The following is a 20,213-nucleotide window of genomic DNA, read 5'->3' on the forward strand; positions in this document are numbered from 1 at the left end:
TGGGGCTTTTAGAATCACCAAAGGCGTTGTTGTTTTTTCTATGCAGTAGTAATCTGGAAACAGACTATGATGTTTAAAAACTAAATAGTTCCCCTTTAATGTCCCATGAAGGCCACTATGTCCTGGCAATGCTGGTGGTTTACCCATCTCATTTCTAATGTCTTCTCTTATCACCACAGCTCAGTGTTTCAGTCTGTCTTTCCTCTCAACTTCCACACTGCTGACTCTCTTTCAGTGACACCACCCCCTCCACTCTTCTGTCTGCACTCTCCTCTAATCCTGCCCTTCTGTCTTCACTTTGTCCTTTGGCTGTCTGAAGTCCTGCAAGTTGAGAAAGCGGATTGGATGACTCCTCTCACTCGGAGTCTCTTCTGTCCTCCCTTCTGCCTCTGCTGCTAAATCAACCTGTCAAATACTTGGAGAGGGCAGATTACGTCACGTGAGGCTTCCTCACCTTGTCCCTTCTCTCTAAATCACTCCCCCATCCTCTTATCACTTCTTCGGCAACGGCTTGACATTGTCTCTCCCGAAACATTAGCATAAAACCATCAGCAAATTTATGTTTGTTCTCTAGTAATATTATCAGCCCAAACTGGTTAGGAATTTATTTCAGACTATAATGGGCTCTTTACAGTGGCGTGGAGCCGGCCAGGGGCCCATGCAAAAAATAAAGAAAAAAAGATTACATTTTTTTTATATATATACCTTTTTTTGGGGGGGGCCCCAATGGCATTGACCGGTTCATGCAGTCTTCAAAGTAACCAAGCAACCTAAATTAATTTGTAATTTGTCTGTCCAAGGACCTTGCTCCCTTTCATGTCATGTGATACCTTGACGAGCGAAACGTTTAATCAACCTCAAAAGTTATAGGTACTATAGCTAGCAGCAGCAAGTTTGGCAACGTTATAAAAAATGTAATAGCTTGCATTTATAATGTACAGCAAACCAAAGTACAAGAGCAGCGCTCAAAAGAGAAAGGACAAGAGAGAACAAGGAGATGTAATGGCTAAACTGACAAAATTAGATAGATTCTTTTGACATACATCGTCCTCCAAATCTCGATTAATTCTGTAAAGTGATTGTGTAATTAGTTTGCTGTGCCGTTGTCAGGGGTGTGGTGGTCTGAGACCAGGGCAGGCTGTTGTTGATAGCCTACATGTGGCGCTTATGAGTGGTTGTGTGTGTCCGTGCGTGTGTGAGCGCATCAGCGTGCGCTTATGTAAGGGGCGATGGGGGGGGGGGGCCAAAACAATATTTGCACCGGGGCCAATCATAACCTTGTTACGCCACTGGCTCTCTAACAACACATTGCTAAATTGAGTTGTAAACTTTATTAGTGCTCTTTGAAACACATGCTGACAAAACAATCTTGAGTCTAACTATATCGGATCTTTTGAAGATTTCACATGATTTGCTCGATAAGAAATAACTCATTGATTAATCATGAAGGCTATTTTAAAAAAATTGTTTGTAATGACTTTTTCCCCTCAGCGGTCCAACACCCAAATAAATTAAGCATATGATGACATAAACAGAGAAAAGCAGAACATATTTATAACTGAGAATAATAACTACAGGTTTTGGGGGATTTTTTGTTATTTTCTTGAGTATTTTTTAAACATCATAAAAATACTATATATTAACAGTTTTCATTAATTGATATACTATACATTTATTTTAATAAAGTAACTTCAATCCGTCTTACTCAAAAAGATGTAAAAAGGAAATGTCTGTGAAAACCTGCATGGCGATCTAAACTGATCAAGAGCTCCAGGATAATTACCAAATGAACATTGAAGTGAGATTGTTTTGTCATTATAATACTACAAAAGCAGCTGATTATATCATGAGTCTTACTGACCCTTAAGAGGAAACTAGTATTTAAAACGTGCGGCTGTAAAACACACAACTGAAACAGATTCATCAGATAATGGCTTTATATTCCTGTTACACTGATGCATTACACACATACATTGATCTTTGATTAGAAACACACAAAAGGTACAGCAAACCAAAAGTTAAGGGAAAAGGTTTTAGCTTAGCAGAGTACTAACAACCCATACTTTTATTTGGTTGTTGTGAAGCCATAATGCCATTTTAAAGTTGAATAAAAAAACTCTAGTTTGGTGATCTGGTGTCAATTCACATCCCTGAAATGTCAAGTTCTCCATGATTAACCTAAAAGTTATTTATTCCGTACAAAGTATAAAGCATTTTATTATTGCACATGGAAGTGTTACAGCTACACAGACAGTTAAATAAAATACCATCTGTTACAGTACTTTTATCGCAAAAGGAGTAAATCTCACAGAACTCTAGTGTCCCAATCACAAAGCATTAATGGATTATTTTTGATCTCACAGAGTTTAAGGATCACACTGTGAATGCTTTGATTATTTCTCATAAACATCGGTTTCTATCATACATTAAAATGTTGTTCTCAGAGCAGCAAATATATTTATTTCTCCAAACATTTATTATTATGTTTGCTTGTTAATACGTCCTTCTTTACTCCCTGAGAAACTAAAATGGAACATTTCCAGCACTTTTATAGCATAAAGTTGCTTTTTATGGCTAGAAAATGTTCATCGACTATTAGGCTTATAATATATATACTTATATCTTTGACTGATTTTCATCAGCACCCAACCTTTCTTTTTGTGAACTGCAATGGCTTGTTCAGTGTATGGATATGGTTGAAAAATGCAAACATAGGCGGAATTATTCATACTACGTCTGGCCTTAAGTTACCAAACATGACCTAATGTGAGTGATTGTTAACTTGTGTGCACTGTATACTAACATGAAAACCATAAACAGGCGGCAAAAATCAACAAACACACGGTATACATGCCATGTTACAGGATGGAAAAACAAATAGGGAAAGACAAAATATTTCACTATTTCCTTAATATTAACAAAATATGAATGCCTCTTGTTAACCGCCTAAATGTATGTGCTTCTTGAAAATATATTGTACAGTTCCTGTTATGGATTTAGTGAGGCAGCATGAGGTTAGCTTGCAAACATACTAAATAAGTACATAACCACTCACTCAAAACACTATAGTTGACTGGGAATTCATTCAAACCTAAAGGCTTTTAGAGACTATGAATCCTACTCAAACTAAACAAATAGCTTTTAATAATACTAACATTTACTAGTAGTTTTGTATATGGTACACGTACAGTGAGTGCTAGCTAGTAATTACACAAATACAATTCAAAGTCGTCAATTGGTTCTTTGCATCTAGCTTTCTTACATTGTTTCAGAGTCACAGGGTTTTATGTTGGGCAAAGTGCAGGCGTATGGCTACAGCGTTCCCTTTGGATCTCATGCTGGTGTAGAATATCATTATATAATCAAGCCCTAGATTAGGTATCAGTACTGAGTGACGGAGAGAGCAAAGGTACTGAACATGATTCTCCGTTACCTTATCCCTGCTGTATGCTGTCCTTGTAGCTGCCTAACACGACATGTGTGGTCTTTTGTCTCAGGTAGCGCTGCAACACCTACTTATTCTTCAATCATCAAGGCCCTTCAATGCAGTGTGACGTGTTTAAAATATAAGCCTGTCAACACAAGAGACCTCCGAGAGTGGAATAGATGTTGTTAGTTGTCACTGAAGTCTCCAGGATTAGTTCAAACAAGTCAGTGATACTGGCAAATGTACCCTAAGTTACATTCATATTTAAGGATGTTAGAGGTTTTAATTGAGCTGACTGTTTTGGACTTAGCTCTCTCCAGAGTACACTACACAACTTTTTTTTAAAGATTATAAGCGGTCGAAAACCAGAACTTATACGCATCATCAATAATATTTATCTCTATATTTATCAAGCCAATTCTTTTGAATTAGATAACAGAAGGCTTTGAGACCATGCAAGCATTAAAGGAATAGTTCAAAATTTTCGGAAATCTGTCTTTCTGTACCTCTAAAAGTCTCTTATTAACATGTTACATATTTGTATAAGATTTGATCACCTTTGGATGTAGCCTGATATAAGTATCCTCCTGTTTTTCATTCTTAATACTAAGCTTTATACCGGCTCCTTTCACCGTCTACATAGTAAATGTACAGATAATCCTAGTGGTGGATTTATAAAATCTAACTCTCCATGAGAAAGGGAAATTCTGAAATATATATTTCTAATCAAACTACTCTTTATACTCTTTACAGGTTGTAGCAAGTGTGGCTGGGTTAAAATCATGCATATCCTGCTTCTCACTAGGACTGGGGTTTGTGCACCTTTGCTGTTTGTGCCCCCCTAACGTACTTAAACCAACACACACTCACACACCTCATCTCTCCTCCATTATTTTCTTCAGGCAGTCCACTATGTCCTCTCCACTGATCCAGGGAACGACGTTTGCCTTGAACTTGGCCGCCTGGGCCTGCTGCCTCTCCAGAAGCAGCTTGTGCATGGGGAAGTCCCTCCTGGGGAAAGCAGTGTCCCGGGGCCCCAGAGCCAAAGAGGGACATATATCATTGGCCCCATCTCCGATATAGAACACTTTCTGGAAGGGGGCGCCTCCACGCTCCTTTTGCCGGCCTGCCAGATACTCTCGAAGGATCACCTGCTTGCACATGTTTTCGGGGCAACAGGAGCACGAGTGGGAGTGGAACGGGAGCAGCACGAGGCAGCCGGTGTCATCGAAACTTGCCGGGTTTGTGAAAATCTTCCGGAAAAGGTGACGCACGCCGGCACGCTCCAGCCATGTCTCGATGATGTACATGTTGGCGTCGGAGACCACTGCCAGCTCAAAGTCCTGCTGGTGGCTCTGCAGGTACTGGAAGAGGCTCAGGAGGCCGGGGGAGGGCTGGATCTTCTCCACTGCTGAACGGATGGAGTCCTCGGACACACCCTGCTCCGCCATGTAGAGCAGGACCTTCTGCATGTGCTCGTTGTAGTGCCCCTCCCTGTAGCTGTTTCTCAGCCAGTCGGGGAGGTGTTGGCCCGGTAGAGCTCGCACCACAGCGTCATCGCTGCTCTCATTGATGATGGTCTCATCAAAGTCGAACAACACCAAAAAGCACTGTTGCTGCGGCGCTGCATGGCTCAGGTTTGGTGGAGCTGTCATCTTTGGTGGGTGGAGGAAATGTTGAGTGGTCCCTCTCTAAGAAAAGTAGATGGAAAACTGTCATTACGTTTCTTGTAACAGATTTAGAGAAGCATTTTACAGTTTGTTTTTTTATTACACCCTTCTGGTTTTACAGTTCGACATCACACTGTTAATTTAAACTGCAGCACCGATGCTGAGGAAACATTAAAATGTATAAAAAGTCTTAATGAGGCTATGAGCTGTAGGGGAAACACATGTTTACAAGAGGGAAGGAATGGAGCAGAGTTTGAATTAATCAACATATAAACAGGATGTTCATCACATTTAGGAAAATAAAAAATCCAAGTACTCTGTGTGCTGTGTTTATTTTCAGGAAATATCACTCTGTCTTTGTTTAAATCACTGCAGCATCTGATATGAAACACCCAGACATACACTTCCTATCATGGTTATCCATTAAGACATTCTCTCATTCCTTTAGGACTGGGGAATACAACTTTATTTAAACATGCCAAATTTCAGATCAGGGCCAATTCCATATTTACATAGCGGATATATTTCGAGCACAAGGGTCTCACTGTTAAAGGCATGCTGTAACTTGAGCAAAGTGAGAGCCGTTATGTCACAGCATACCTTTACCATATATGGAACAAACAAGAATGTTGAAGACAAACCAGCAATGATGAGATAAAGAACAAAAGCTATCGCTATAGTGTTGTGCAGTTATGCTGCATTTGCTACTTTGGGTATTGTGCTATCTTATACTTCTGCTTCACAGCATTTCATGACATTCAAACTATGAACATCAATCTGTGTCAATCCCAGGGGGGTGCATACAAGTCCCAACCTGTACATCTGTATGAGTTGAGTAACCTATGGATTACTATTGGAACAAAAAGAGAGGAAGTTGGGTTTGCATAATAGTTAGGGTGTGACTCCTCTAAGGGTCTTACAATACAAGAAGAGATCCAAAATAGTATTCATTGCCATCGACAGCTTGACTACTAATTACTTGTTGTGAATGTGGGAACATGAAACTTAACAAAGGAGTCACTCATAGGAAACTATTCTCAACACATTAGCTATACAATTAGATCAAGACATACAAAGACAATATCACAATCTAAAACTGTTTTCTTCTACATGTATTTGGTCAAAGAGATTATATAATTTACCCACTGTGTACTCCTGTGATGAAAAAAGTGTTAATATGCCCAATAGATAATGTAGTTACTCAATCTAATAAAAATGATGATTAAAAAAGTAACACCAGATAGGGGAGTCTTGATAAAACGTAGTTTGGCAGCTAGATTAGCTGACTAACAAACTATTTGACCAAGTAATATCCTAAAATCACATTTATTAAAAAGAGTTTATGAAACTACATCATTAGTTGAAATGAACAACAAATAAAAATGGTTAAAACTGCGTAAATTGTATAATTAAGTTAACAGCTCATATATTGACAATTTAAACAACCCTTATTCCCTAAGCATCATATCCTGTAATTATAATGCTCTCAGTTTTAGAGCAGTAATGATATATATATATATATATATATTAAATGTGTAGCTTTCAAAGACAAGACACATGATAATCCTGGTAAACAATATGTATTGTTATAAATTACACTACCTATAGGCTAGATACTACATACAGTAGTTTAAAACAACATCAACCTCAGTACAACATTTACAATGTATTTGCAAATCAGTTATCATGAGTTATTTGCGTATGCTGCGGAATGAGAAGGCCTACTCAGCTGTTGACGCCATGGATAACTGTTAACTTATTCCATTACTGGAAACAAGAAGTTGTATAAGGATGACAAAACTGATATATTTAGATGCAGTCTATTATATAAAAATGACATACAGATTACGTTAGATATATTAACATAATGCAAACATAATTGAGAAGGAAATACCAATGCCCTGACAATCTTAAAATGTACCTTTATATCATGACATAAGAGACAGTGTACCTTGGTATCAAAACCATTTTGAGTATGCAAAATAATCTAACGCTAGGTTTTATTTATTAAGCAGACCTAAATTCTGACATTTCATTTAATAATGGTATATTATTTAGACTGAATATATGTATTTAAAAATAATTTGGGTTTGCAGGGCGGCTGGGCCTGATGGGACATGTTAAAATGCATACATACCGTTGTTCATAACAATGTCAGCTCACTGTAATAACATGAGGCCAGCTAGTTGGTGTTGTTCAGTAATGTACTGATGTCCTGCAACCTGCGGTTTCTCGGACGGATTGTGCCAAGTGAGCGTCCTGTTCCCAAACAGCAGCTACATTATTTACGGAGCACATTTAAACTCTAAGCTATCTAAATTTAACCCGGGAGCTGCTATTCCTGTAGGAGAGGTTACCGCTGAAAGTCATTGGCGCAGCTCTGCCAGGAGTCGTTAAGGCTGACCGCCGGCGGCATGATGTCCGAGCGCGAAAATGACACCCAAATGCAAACAGTACAATCACAAACAGGGATAAAATGACAGAATTCAAAAGTGTGCATGATAAGAAAGAAATGAAGGCCTACCGGCAGTGAACGCTGGGATGTTCGGCTATGTGCCCGGCTCCGGCGACCGCATCCCAGTGACGCGAGGGGATTCGTTTAAAGGAGACTCCCACAGCAGCAGAGGGTATTCCCATTTAAAGCCACTCTGTCAAGCTAGCGTCAACACAACTTCCGGCGTGACCTTTCAAGTGAAAAGCCCAGGAGAGGCACATTTTTTTTTTAAAATGTAAAAAGTAGTCATTATGCATAATGTCCTATTTTAGAAGAAATGTGTAAAAATGTGTCATATTTTTCGGTTTTTCCTTTTTATTAAAAAATTAAGCTGGGATACTGTGATTCAACCAACATTCCCCTGAGATAAATACCTTATTCTGATTGTACTAATGTGAATCACTTTAATGTTGCAAAAGGAAAATGTCTGACATATTTGTGTATCACATGGTTGGATAGACCTAATTCTCCTCTACTAAAAAAAAAATGGCAATATCATATTAATAAATTAAAAACTAGGCTACCTCACAGCATATAGATATATGTTCTATCAACATACATTTCAACAATCTGAGGATTCTGGATGTTTGTTTCTACGAAATTACTGTGAACAAGACAATTCCCTCCTCAAATTGTGTTCCAAGAACTAAATCATTTAGCTGTGGGAGAATTAACATCAGTATTTTAGACTGATAACGTGATGTGAGCCTTGATTGGCAAATCCACATTTTAAAAACAGGTCTCAGCTCTTTTAAATCCCAAAATAGTCCTCCATAACCAAAAAAAGCTCATTGGACATTCCTTGCAAGTTTCGTGGACAGAACAGGAAGCTGATTTTAGAGAGGCTTGAGGTAAACTTGTGTAAGTGCATGTGCAAAAATTACCTGACAAGGACACCTGCTGGTCACCATGAATGTCTACAAATATTAGTCAACCAAATAAGAAGTGGTTCCAGGCGCAGGCTTTAGATTTGTGTAGGACAAATAAAAAACATCAGAATTTTTACATTTAAATGTCACTTCAACCATGCTGTAATAACGCCTTCGGTTTGTGTCGTGGTTTTGTTGAGGTTGATTAGACGCCATCACAAGAGAAAATTTAGCACCATTGTGGAAGAAATTCACAAGCTTATTAGAACATCATGCGATAACATTTTAATAATACAGACAAGTTAGTGCCATTTAACACAGAAGGCAAGTGTGCATAAAGTGTGTATAAAAAAAAAACAGGCTGCGTAATTTGAACTTCAACAAATCAAATAGTTTACTTATTGAGACAAACCATTGTAGCTAACACAGAAAAAAACATAACATTTTTATTATGCGGCAAATCTAATGCATTTTTTTTGGTACACCGTTTTGAAGAAGTGAGAAAGTGTGCTAGAATATTTGAATGGATTTGTGATTAGCAATCTATTTTTTTTATAAAATGTTTAAGTATTTTATAACTGCTAAGGCAGGTTGCAATACATTTTGTTCATAGGCAACATTGTGAAGTTATTTAAAAAGGCACAATTTCACCACTAGATGTCCCTCGCAGCATGAGTGAACACTATCAATTAATGTTGTTGTCAAATTATTAAGAGAAACATTATATTTTTTTATATTTTAGACACTATGTAGTTTTGTAGCTAGATTTGTCTTTCACTGAAGTTTTTTTTTTAAAGTTTACAATCTTATAGAATTAGAGAAATATATGCAAAGGATTTAGTAGAGCTTGTTTTAAAATCACAAATGTTTCTTTAACAATCAGCTTTAATTTACTCAGGTTGCTCATTAGTTAGACTCATCTCCCATTTGGTTCAGTAGTTACATTTTAACATTTACCATGCAGGCAAACACCAGGCTTGTGGGTAGAGAAACATGTCAACAAAAATTGAAAATAAAAAAGAAATTCTACACACTTGGATTTAAACAAAAGGATAAACGTCTCATAGCTGACTCCAGTTCCCACTCAAACTCCACATCAGATCTTACATCATACTACGAGAAGGAAACCGGGCCAAAATTAACAATACTTGTCCAAGTGGCCAAAAGAAAAAAATGTCCCAGATGTAAATAACATAAAGCATTATCTGTGTTTCCAAGTACGTCTTTCAAAGCAGAGTGAAGAGGGAGTTTTGAGAAGGTTTGGCCACAGAGCGAGACAGAGAGCAGGACTGAGGGTGGAGGGAGGAATGTGAGCAGCTGCTCGGTGAGGATGGGAGGAAAACTCTTTCTCTTGTGCTTCGGCAGCGTCTTCTGCGTCACAGCATTGTATTACACCCACAGCTGGACAAAACATCTGAATTACTGAGCCCACTATTTGAGGTTATGCACTCAAAGAAACAGATATGCAAGCATTACAAATGATTACTAAGAAGAATGAAGCCTAATAATCCATTACTATATTGCAGGAGCCAAATTAATATGTATAAAGCACTGAAAAACAAAACTCATGAAAAGCAAAGAATTATCTCAGTTTATCAACACGGCACCATTTTTTTTAACTTTAAACAGGCAACGTAGGATTTGAGAAAGCAGCAAAAAATCAACCAAGGTGGAAACCCTTCCTTAACGTGGCCCCTCCCAAAAAGTTGAATCTCAAATTCAGCACAACATTGTTGGAAGAAAACCCAGAGGCAACGAGTGCCAAGGCAATGGAAGTCCCGCTAATTGTTATTCACAGTTGGCTTTGACGGCAGTGGTAAAAGCTGGCTTGATATTTGGCACAAATATGTGAGAAACACCTAACAATTTCAACTATAATACAATACTGACCTATTGTTTAACAACCTCCATCAACAAGACATTTGAGTGCATCATAACCATCTTTTACTAACAAGTCTTACACTACAAATAACTGATAACAAGAACAGATTCCTGATAGATTCATCATTTGTAACAGGATTCAATGAACTACAAGAACTGACACTCTGATTTCATTAGAATCACATTGCCAGGTTTGACGCAGAAAAAAAGGCAGAATCAGGGCAGGTATGTATATCTATTTATCTTAAATTAGTCAAAATTATACGAATGATGCAATGATGCAATTTCCCTACTGTTTTATTTTCTACTTTAACTTGTTTATTTTTATGTAGAATAGAAAGTAGCTGTAATATGTAGGAGTTGTTTCCACCGATAAGCTCTACTCTTGCATGCTGCAGTGCGGTGAAGCATATGTAATGTTGGCTACACTGCATGACTGGTAATCTGATCCCTGACTGGGAACCTAATGCAATTCTATCAGCTTCTTGAGACAGAGCTGAGTTTTATTTAAACTTTTATTATAGGACCATTTCATACATACAGGCCCTGGGTTGTTAAGGTTTGCTAAGCTGCTGTCAATGGGACCTTGTTTTTGCAGCCACACCCTTACATTTTTTGCAGAATTCATTTTTCCTCACGTAATGTAAAACCATACTTTATTATTTTTTCTTTAAACACAAATTTCCCAACACAGATACCACACTATCGACATATTGCACAACACAATCTTCATAAACATTTGAAAATACTGAGAAAAACCAACAAATTCATGGCATCCTGCTTTTTCTTCTCTTTTTGACAAGTGAACAATAGGGATCGCATTCAGGAAGTGCTTGAAAATATCACTCAAATAGACACTCTTACTCAACCCTCGGCTTTAACTTCCTCTGTGGTCTCTTCCTTCTTCTCGTTGACGGCAGCTTCAGTTTTTTCCACATTTTCTACCGGCTCAGGGTTGGACTTTGGCACCTCTTCCTCTTTCTTCGCTTCAGGAAGAAGGATGACTTTCCCGATGTTTTGGCGTTCGTGCATTCGCTTCATGGCATCAGTCGCCTGACAGAACACAGAGGAGCAGAACGGATGTTCACAATGTGATGTTTTCCTCCTATTTTTAGGTTTGGTTTTACAAGTATCATTAATGCGAAAAACACTTCATTAGAGGTTATCTTTTTTAACATCTTGCTTTTTCGACACGTTATTGTATCCATGAATAAATAATAAAAGCAGCACGATAAGATTATGTTTCCTTGGTTAATAAAGCTTAATGGATAATCTTACCAGCACCAGTTTTGCATTGACTCCCTGAGCACATGATCATAATTGCTCAGTCTTAATAAGGATAAATGAACACATGGGCTATCTACGCTATGTATCTCTGCTTTAAAGTCATTTGCCCTGCTTATTATTTCCTGCCTCGGCTTTTGTCCGTTTCCTGCTTACAATTACAAAAGCCCCCACTCCTGTCTATCCTTGAATCCAACTTGAAACACTGAGAAATCCCCGTAAATAGTGGAAGCCAAGGCAACAATTTAGACCATCACCTAGCAACAGCCCTTAAGGACTGACTCATCTGATGGAGGGGGGTTTGAGGTAATCTCGCCTGCATCACATGATTGATGGAGAAGGGGAAAACACAAGAAGGGTGTGAAACAGGAGAAGCTTCAATGGAGCTCTGTGATGCACAAACATCTCATCTCATATGTGAATACTCACTGTGCAGCAGAGAAAACATTGTTACTAAAAAGTATTTGCTTTCTTGTCAAGGGGAAAGCGAATAGGGGGTTCTCACAACATTTCAACTTATTCTAATAGAATTGTGTGCAGCAAATCAGCCCGATATCAACCATTAGGTTATTTATTTTCATTGTTTCCCTTTTCGCACAATGCTACCCTCATAAAGCTGCTCTTCCACTTTTCAATTCTGATACACTGCAAATATTTACTTCGCATTAATTAATCATTTGTTATTGTATTTCCTTTATGTGTATTTCTTGTACTTTTATTTTAATATTATGGTTTTTATTATAGTTTATATTTGCAATTTTTTTTTACAACTTTATTCCCTTGTTTTCATATCTTACACTGCACTAGTATTATTTGTATCCTTTTATTTTGTATCTTTCTTACTAAGTTTGATTTTCTAGTTCTGGTGGATTTGTATGTATTTAAATGTAATGTTATAAAGTGTCTTCTTGGCACTAACTTAATACCTGTAATTTTTTTTCTAGAGCCTGTTTTGGTTGTTGCCTTGTTAAACTCGCCTTACTGTGTTTATGTTGGCAACATTATACACCAAAGCAGATTCCTTGTATTTGTAAACCTGCTGAGCAACCGGATCGTTATTATCCTTTGATTCACGCCTTAAAAAGTAGTCCCTCTGTCACATTTTACATTTCAAACATGAGGAAACTGACCTCCTCAAAGTGGTAGCAGGAGTCGATGCGGGGCTTGATCTTGCCCTGGCTGTAGAGCTCCAGCAGCTTCCCCATGGTGCGGACGATCAGTTGCTCATCGGGGATGTAGCCCAGGTGGAAGCCGCAGACGCCCTTGTTGGTCTGCATCAGTTTGAGCATGCTGAGCGACAGCTGGTTGTACCAGCTCTTCGCCAAGGCCAACAGGTTCTTCTTCTGGCCCGTCACACAATTGGCCGCGCCTAGAAAGCAAGAGTAAACTATAAATCAGAGAGATTCATTTCTATCTATTTATAGCGACCTCTTAGAAGGTAAGGAGTGATGAAGTAAACCTTCTGCATTCAAAATGTCACTTGACAAACTATACTCATAATGCAGATATCGGTGCCATTACAGTAGATACATACTAATTAAAAAGGTTATAAACAGATTGCTTCAGGTTGAAGAGCTCATTATTATTATTTCATTAACTGATGATACATTTAAAATCCAAAACATCAAAATAACTTGTATCTAAAACTGTCAGATCAAGCACAGTCTTTTTCTCAAATGTGTTGTAGTGGAATATAGATTAGCATGAAATGGAAATACCTAAGAACCTCAAATAACGTAGTGTTTCAGTAAAAGTTCATTTCCACCTCTGTTAGGCCCCACTCCTGTCATTTCAGTTTGGATAAATTATACAAAACAGCATTATTACACAAACATTCAAGCAAAAATAGAAATACATTAAGGGAGCCTGGACATATGCATTAAGACGTGTTTTCTCTGTTTCCAGATGTCTTACCAAAGACTATAAGCATGCCCAAAGGCTTCAACAAACTAAAGCCTTTCTGGGTGTCTGAACCACCGAGGGGGTCCAGGACGATGTCCACTCCTGCAGAGACAGAAGAAAAAAGGGAAAAGATGCATAATGTTTCCGTGTCAACATGCGACAATCTTTAGTATTACATTAAGAAATGTCCCGGCTCGGTAAAGAAAGGTAAGGATGTGTGTTTTGTGTCAGTGTGATGCCCAAGTGTGTTTTCCTCACCCTTGGGGCTGATTTTGCGGACTTCCTCCACGTAGTCTTTGGTGCGGTAGTCGATGGGGTGAGTTACGCCGCCTTGGGAAATGATCTCATGTTTGGAGGCTGAGGCCGTGCCAAAAACCGTCACATCTGGCACAGTCTGACAGAGCTGGGTAACAGCGACACCGACACCACCTACAGATGTGCAGACAGCCGCACCAACAGAGGTGAGAAGAGGCTGCAGGCGCTTCACATTCAATTACAAACGGTTTGATCCCTCGCTGCAATTCTCAGTGATTTAATCTTCAAGACAATGGGTCTGCACTGGCTTTTTCCAACTCGGAATAACTCGCAAGGATGTGTTTTATGGCTCACCGATTCAACACTCATGCTTTGCAGCCAGACATTGTTCAGAACCGCAGAAATGTATTTGAAAGTTGAGTGGACACCACGAAATGTCCAAAGACATTCGATACGTCAAGCAGAACGTTGGAAAAATAGGAATAAAAGATATTAAGAGTAAGATATTTTTTCCACCTCTGAGATACTTAATAGCGTATGAAAAATATGAAAATTGAGGCATAATGATACAATTGTATTCTATTTATTTATTTCATTCCCAATGTATACATTCAATGAGACTTGAGGCTGTTCTCAGCTAAGGCTTAAGTCCACACCTTTTCTGCCAGTATAAATTGGCTTGGTCTGACACTACCTCATAAACAATGTCTTATTGTTGGTTTTATTATTATTATTATTTCATATGTGGTTTTGACTTCTTAAAGATGGAAAAAATGAATGGGGGAACCAGATTTTATAGGGTTAAGGAGTACAAGTAGCTTTAAAAGTGTTGGATATATGGTCAGTAATTCCGGTTGCAGTAGTGGCCTCTCAGCTCTACGGTGGTTTGTTATGTGACTTTATGATGGCTGAGATGGTGGAGGAAATGCTTTATGGTCGTGTTTTTTCATAATAATGCCTGCCTGGGTGTGCAGGCTCAACAGTAATCCCTCCTGACCTCATCTTCACCCCTTCCTCGTGTCGCTGATTCATACAGGTCAGCTGACAGCCCGCCACATAACAAACACTGAGACGCAGCTTTTGAGAGGGAAGTGCACTGCACTGGAGTGTAATGGTGGACGCTGACATCACCATCCTGTATACTTAGATTCAAGAGTGGCTGATAAACACGGATTGAGTTACAGCTACATTAACAACCTTTAAACATACAATAAATAACTTCAAACAAAAAAAAAAATCATTATTCTACCCACGCCTATCTGATGTTGTGAGACATAATGCTCACCAGTTATAACTGGTGACAAAATAGCTATCCTTTAAAATTGGAAATAATTATCTCTAACTGAAAAATCCTATTCTAAAAATCCTATCATAACAACCCTTAAACAACTGCAGTGCCATGTCGTCTTGAAGAGGTTTTCCCGCCTGTCTGAAAGGTTTTACTGCCTATCCCTCAAGAGAGGAGCACCAGAGCGTGTGTCTCTACTGCTCATGGTCAAATATTATATCACATAATATGTATAAAGGATAAGGCACTGGTCAATGTTATGATCCACCTGGAATTTATTCAGATTTTCTAAAAACAATATGAATGTGGAAACACTGTTTTGAAAGTGAATAAAATGTCAAATTGGTTGAGTAGTTTTTTTTAGTAATTTAATAACCACATGGTCATAGAGTTTCCCAGTTTTAAAATAATGGAAGTCCACATTGATGTATTTTCAAGGTTCATATCTATGATTCCCTCCTCCTGTGATTGTACCACCAGCCCCCTGGTTATTGAAACACACACGGTGATGTGCACAGAGTGAGACGCATCTGCTTGTCGCTTGTTTAAAAAGGTCAGGTGTTGCCAAAGCAACCCCGCCTGATGATGATCCTGTGTTCCCTTTTATGAATACTCGCACACACCATATTTTCACCAATGACCAGCAGTCTCTTTGATGATCATTTATCAGCACAGCTATGTGGCTGCATTCTGGGAAGTGATTAGTGACCTCAGTGAATAAACCGTGCCCCCTCTTCACAGGAGACTCGGGGAGGTGTTTGTTACACATCACAACATGATAAGGGAGCGACTGTCCAAGCGTAAAACACAACGGACACCACATATTTAGATAACAAAGAGGAGAAAAGTGTGTAAAATCTCAATTTTTGTTAAATTATCCTTTAAAATGTTTTTTTTAATTCAGGGTCTTGGGTATGAAATGTAAGATGTATTAATAATTGTCTATCAAAAACCCAGTGTCAGATACTAAAATTGCTTTTTTTGTCCAAAAGTTCAAAATAGATTGAATTTAAAACATAAAATGGCAACTGTTCACATTCAGCTGTAACAAACAGTTATTTTGGGGGATTTTTTGCATTTTTGTTAAATAAACTTCATTGATGATAACCATTGTCATCCAAATGGCACAAATTCTACAGCATAAAGAAAAGAAAAATAGAATCAAAACCTAGGAGAAGAGTTTTTAATGTGTTGGATGTTGTCATCAATGACACTGATAAATTCAATAAGAAATAGCTATGTTGCTGATCAGTATTTGAGACCCCTGATTTTATTCTCAGTATTCCCTGTGTGTGTGTTACCTGCAGCCATATGGACCAGGACACTCTTGCCTGGCTTCAGGTTGGCCGACTCGAACAGCATCAGGTAGGCGGTGAGGTAATTGACGGGCAGCGCGGCCCCCTCCTCAAAGCTCATCTGCTCGGGCATGAGGAAGGTGTTGCCAGCGGCCACAACGACCACTTCCTGGTACATGCCGCTGCGGATCAACATGATGACCCGATCCCCAACCTGAGGGAGGGGAGAGGGGGGAGGAAGGGAGGGATGGGGAATCGGGGATGTATCTGTGGTTAAGATCTGGTCAGATTACTTAGAAATTAGTCGTTAACTGAATGCAAATTACACAGCAATTATTTGTTGTGATTAATAATTTTAAAATCATAAATTATAAGTAACTTCTTAGCCTAATCTAAATATTCCATTACTTCAAACAGTGAAAACATTTCCCCATAAAACATGAGAACCTTGATGTGTCTCTACATCTCGGACACAATATTCACAAATTAATAGAATCCGTATTCTTTTCAGAATAAAAAATAAATAAAATTATATTGTATCCTATTTCCCATTCATTTCCCTAAAGTCCTGCTAATTTTCACAGCAGGTTTACCTTGAACTGTTTTTTGTTTTGCAACCCTAGTCCAATCCTGACACTTTTTTGTGGAAGAGTAGAAGACAATTTAAATGTCTCTTGTCATCACCACTTTGCTCTTGTTAACAGGGATGTGAAATGGCAAATTGAGGGCAGGCAGGCAGGAAATTGTCTGACGTATCTCAGTTTTAGACTGACACGAGGGCAAGTCATCACGCTGCTGCTGCTGCTGCTGCTGCTGCTGCTGCTGCTGCTGCGTCAACAGACTCATCCTCACAGAGGCATGATTACCTTGTGATCACATTGTGATATTGGCGAGTAACTGAAGCCAAATTCCTTTCAGTGTTTAATGGTTCATCAGGAATACATTTGACCTACCGAGATGATGGCTGCAACCAATGATAGTTTTTTTTAATGTATTTATCTACCAAATATTTTTTTTAACCCATTTTTAGATTGGCCAATGAAATATCAAAACATGCTTATGAATTTGTCCAAGTGCCCAAAGTGGCAGCGTCCAATTGTTTGAAACCAAATTTGTTTAACTGACATATATAAAAGCAGCAAGTTCTCACAATTGAGAAGCATGAACCTGCTTTTGTTATAAATGTTTTTAATGCAAATATATTTTCCTTTGTCCAGTCTGTTAAGTTTCTTTCTCTCTACATCATTCTTTTAAAAAAAAACAAAAGTCCAGAAATGTAGTCTTAAGACCGCACAACCAGCTTTAAACAAGACAATAAAAGCTGCTCCATGTTCCTAAACAGTTTCTGTGCCAACGAGCACAGAAAAGTGGCCTAATGGGAAATGTTGTTGCTGCTTTCTTCCACAGGGACGTGCCAACATAAAAGAAACCTGCCCAAAAGTGAAGGCCTCAGGAAAGAAGTGTGATTGTGAGCGCTGCACTGCTTCCCGTTAAAAAAAACAGTCTCGAGCGCTCTGAGCCACGCCCACTTCCTGTTGTGCAAACCCATCACAATAGACAGACTGCACAGGGCCACAAATATTTACGCACCTATGCACACACACAATAACAACACTCATAAACTTTGCATATGTCTGTTGCAGTGAGATAACTAAGAGCTGCAGTCTCCAGCCTTTACTTCCACATCAGATGACTCAGATGCTCCTTTTATACATTACATTGCATTTAGCTGACGTTTTTATCCAAAGCGACTTAATAAGTGCATTCGACCAAGAAGATACAAACTTGAAGAAAAGAGAATCATATAAGTACATCACGTTTCATAGAGCCAAAACATTTCAAGTGCTACTCAACTAGCTTTAGATAAGCCTGTCGTTTGTTAGTATATAAGTGCTTTGATATTCATTTTATTGCTCGAAGTGGAGTCGAAAGAAATGAGTTTTTAGTCCGCGCCGGAAGATGTGTAAGCTNACACACACACACACACACACACACACACACACACACACACACACATTAAAGCAGGCCTAAGGGAAATGAGGATTATACTTCCAGATAAATACTTTTTTCTTACATTGCATTTAGCTGACGCATTTATCCAAAGCGATAAGTACAATAAGTGCATTCGAACAAGAAGATACAAACTTGAAGAAAACAGAATCATATAAGTACATCACGTTTCATAGAGCCAAAACATTTCAAGTGCTACTCAACTAGCTTTAGATAAGCCTGTCGTTTGTTAGTATATAAGTGCTTTGATATTCATTTTATTGCTCGAAGTGGAGTCGAAAGAAATTAGTTTTTAGTCCGCGCCGGAAGATGTGTAAGCTTTTAGGGGTCGATAACATTTCTCAACATCTGGTCTTATGAAACACTTCCAAACACACTCTGTGTCACCTCAGAAAATGCATGATAGTCAATTTAAAAAAAGGCTGAGCTCAGTTCCTGGAGCACTGGCATGAAATTAAGTAACTGAAGTAAATTCAAAGCAGGACAGGGAAGTTCACTTACACCAGCAAAATAAGTAGATTTGATACTGCTGTTCAATTCAATGCATGATATATAAACAGTGAGACGTGTCATGATGCAAGTTTTATGCACACACAGTATATAATTACCAGTATTCAACTACTAGACAAACCACATCTCATTAGCAGAGAAGCATCTTCAAAAAGAGGCTTTTGTGTTTTACATTAGTCAAAAATGGCTCGTTATTCAAAAACCATTACATCTACAATATTAAAGACACCTGCTGTAAATTGACCAAATATTGTCCAATGTATTAAGCCGAACACAGAACCCTTCATCCTCTCGTCATGCAACATTACGTTGAGTGTATTTGCAGAACAATGCATGAATTGCGTGATAAGACTTTAACACAGAAACTACTGCTCAATCTTCCACAATATCGATCACATTATGGAGCATAATCATTGACTCTCTAGTCTTTTTTAATATAGAAACATCTGCGAGGAGGTAATGCTGGATTTGGAAACTGGCAAGAGGAGCTGTAATGGGATCCTACATCACACATCTGCAATCCATGCGTTTCATAAATCAGCCACGCCCGCCTGTCTTCATCTGACGGAGCCTCGCTGCTCCAGTCTGTCCTCATGAAACAGCATCAGCCTCTCTAAACAATCCCCTTAATGTGATTGTCTGCTGCTCTGCCTCCCTTATGCGTCTTACTGCAGCCACACGCATTTTTACAATGAAATAACCCACAATCTTGGGTCTAAACCTAAAATACTTTCAACCTATACTCTATATGCTTTCAGTGCTTATGCATTGTAAATACTTGATAGGATTCTTACATTTACACCATGTCCAGCATCACTGCATGTGCCGTTTTGTTGGGACTTGTGTTGTGCTGCTGTGCCAAAAAAGAGTGTTCGGTAACATAGCATTCCCCCTATAGGATCCTTGCTCTTCAGAAGAAAGATGTAGGGGGCAATGGGAGGTGGGCGGGAGGGGAAATTCCATACTGACACAGAGTAGGGCTGCACGATTTAAAAAAAAAAAAAAAAATCTAATTGCGATTTTTCTGACAAATATTGCAATTTGCGATATATATATTTTTTTAAGCGACCCAACGTAAGTTTATTGTAAAATGCGGCCATAACTCCGGCTAGGAAGGTCGTATCAACGTACTCCCATCTCTAGCACCCCCGCAGCCCGAGCTACGAGTGAAAGAACGGTATACCGTACCGAAATCAGATCCGGTTTCGATACTTAAAAAAAAAAGACATATATATATATATAGTATATATATTTTTTTTTATTTTAAAAGTGAGTCCGTGGCCCGTGATGGCAGGTGTTATAAATTAGATTGCATAATCGTTTTTCTT

At 38.6% G+C, this 20,213-nt stretch overlaps 2 protein-coding genes across 2 annotated transcripts in view; both read right to left on the reverse strand.

Annotated features, from left to right (window-relative positions):
* Positions 1–1,925: 1,925 nt before the first annotated feature.
* Positions 1,926–7,715, reverse strand: LOC104967613 (probable phosphatase phospho1). The gene is made up of 2 exons (XM_010797119.1): positions 7,622–7,715; positions 1,926–5,118 (listed from the first exon to the last, which is right to left on the reverse strand). Exon 2 carries the CDS (start codon positions 5,080–5,082, stop codon positions 4,303–4,305), a length of 780 nt encoding a protein of 259 aa, XP_010795421.1. The 5' UTR covers positions 5,083–5,118; positions 7,622–7,715; the 3' UTR covers positions 1,926–4,302.
* A 1,007-nt stretch (positions 7,716–8,722) lies between these two features.
* The window catches only part of LOC104967612 (synaptic vesicle membrane protein VAT-1 homolog), a 14,564-nt gene continuing 3,073 nt past the window's right edge, over positions 8,723–20,213 (reverse strand). The window contains exons 2-6 of the mRNA XM_010797118.1: positions 16,372–16,579; positions 13,786–13,956; positions 13,540–13,629; positions 12,756–12,994; positions 8,723–11,394 (exon numbers count right to left, since the gene is read on the reverse strand). Of these exons, the coding sequence (XP_010795420.1) occupies positions 11,206–11,394; positions 12,756–12,994; positions 13,540–13,629; positions 13,786–13,956; positions 16,372–16,579 (897 nt within the window). The 3' untranslated portion in view covers positions 8,723–11,205. The remainder of the gene's footprint in view (positions 11,395–12,755; positions 12,995–13,539; positions 13,630–13,785; positions 13,957–16,371; positions 16,580–20,213) is intronic.

The sequence above is a fragment of the Notothenia coriiceps genome, unplaced genomic scaffold (assembly GCF_000735185.1).
Source record: "Notothenia coriiceps isolate Sejong01 unplaced genomic scaffold, NC01 NC01_scaffold00037483, whole genome shotgun sequence".
Taxonomy (NCBI): domain Eukaryota; kingdom Metazoa; phylum Chordata; class Actinopteri; order Perciformes; family Nototheniidae; genus Notothenia; species Notothenia coriiceps.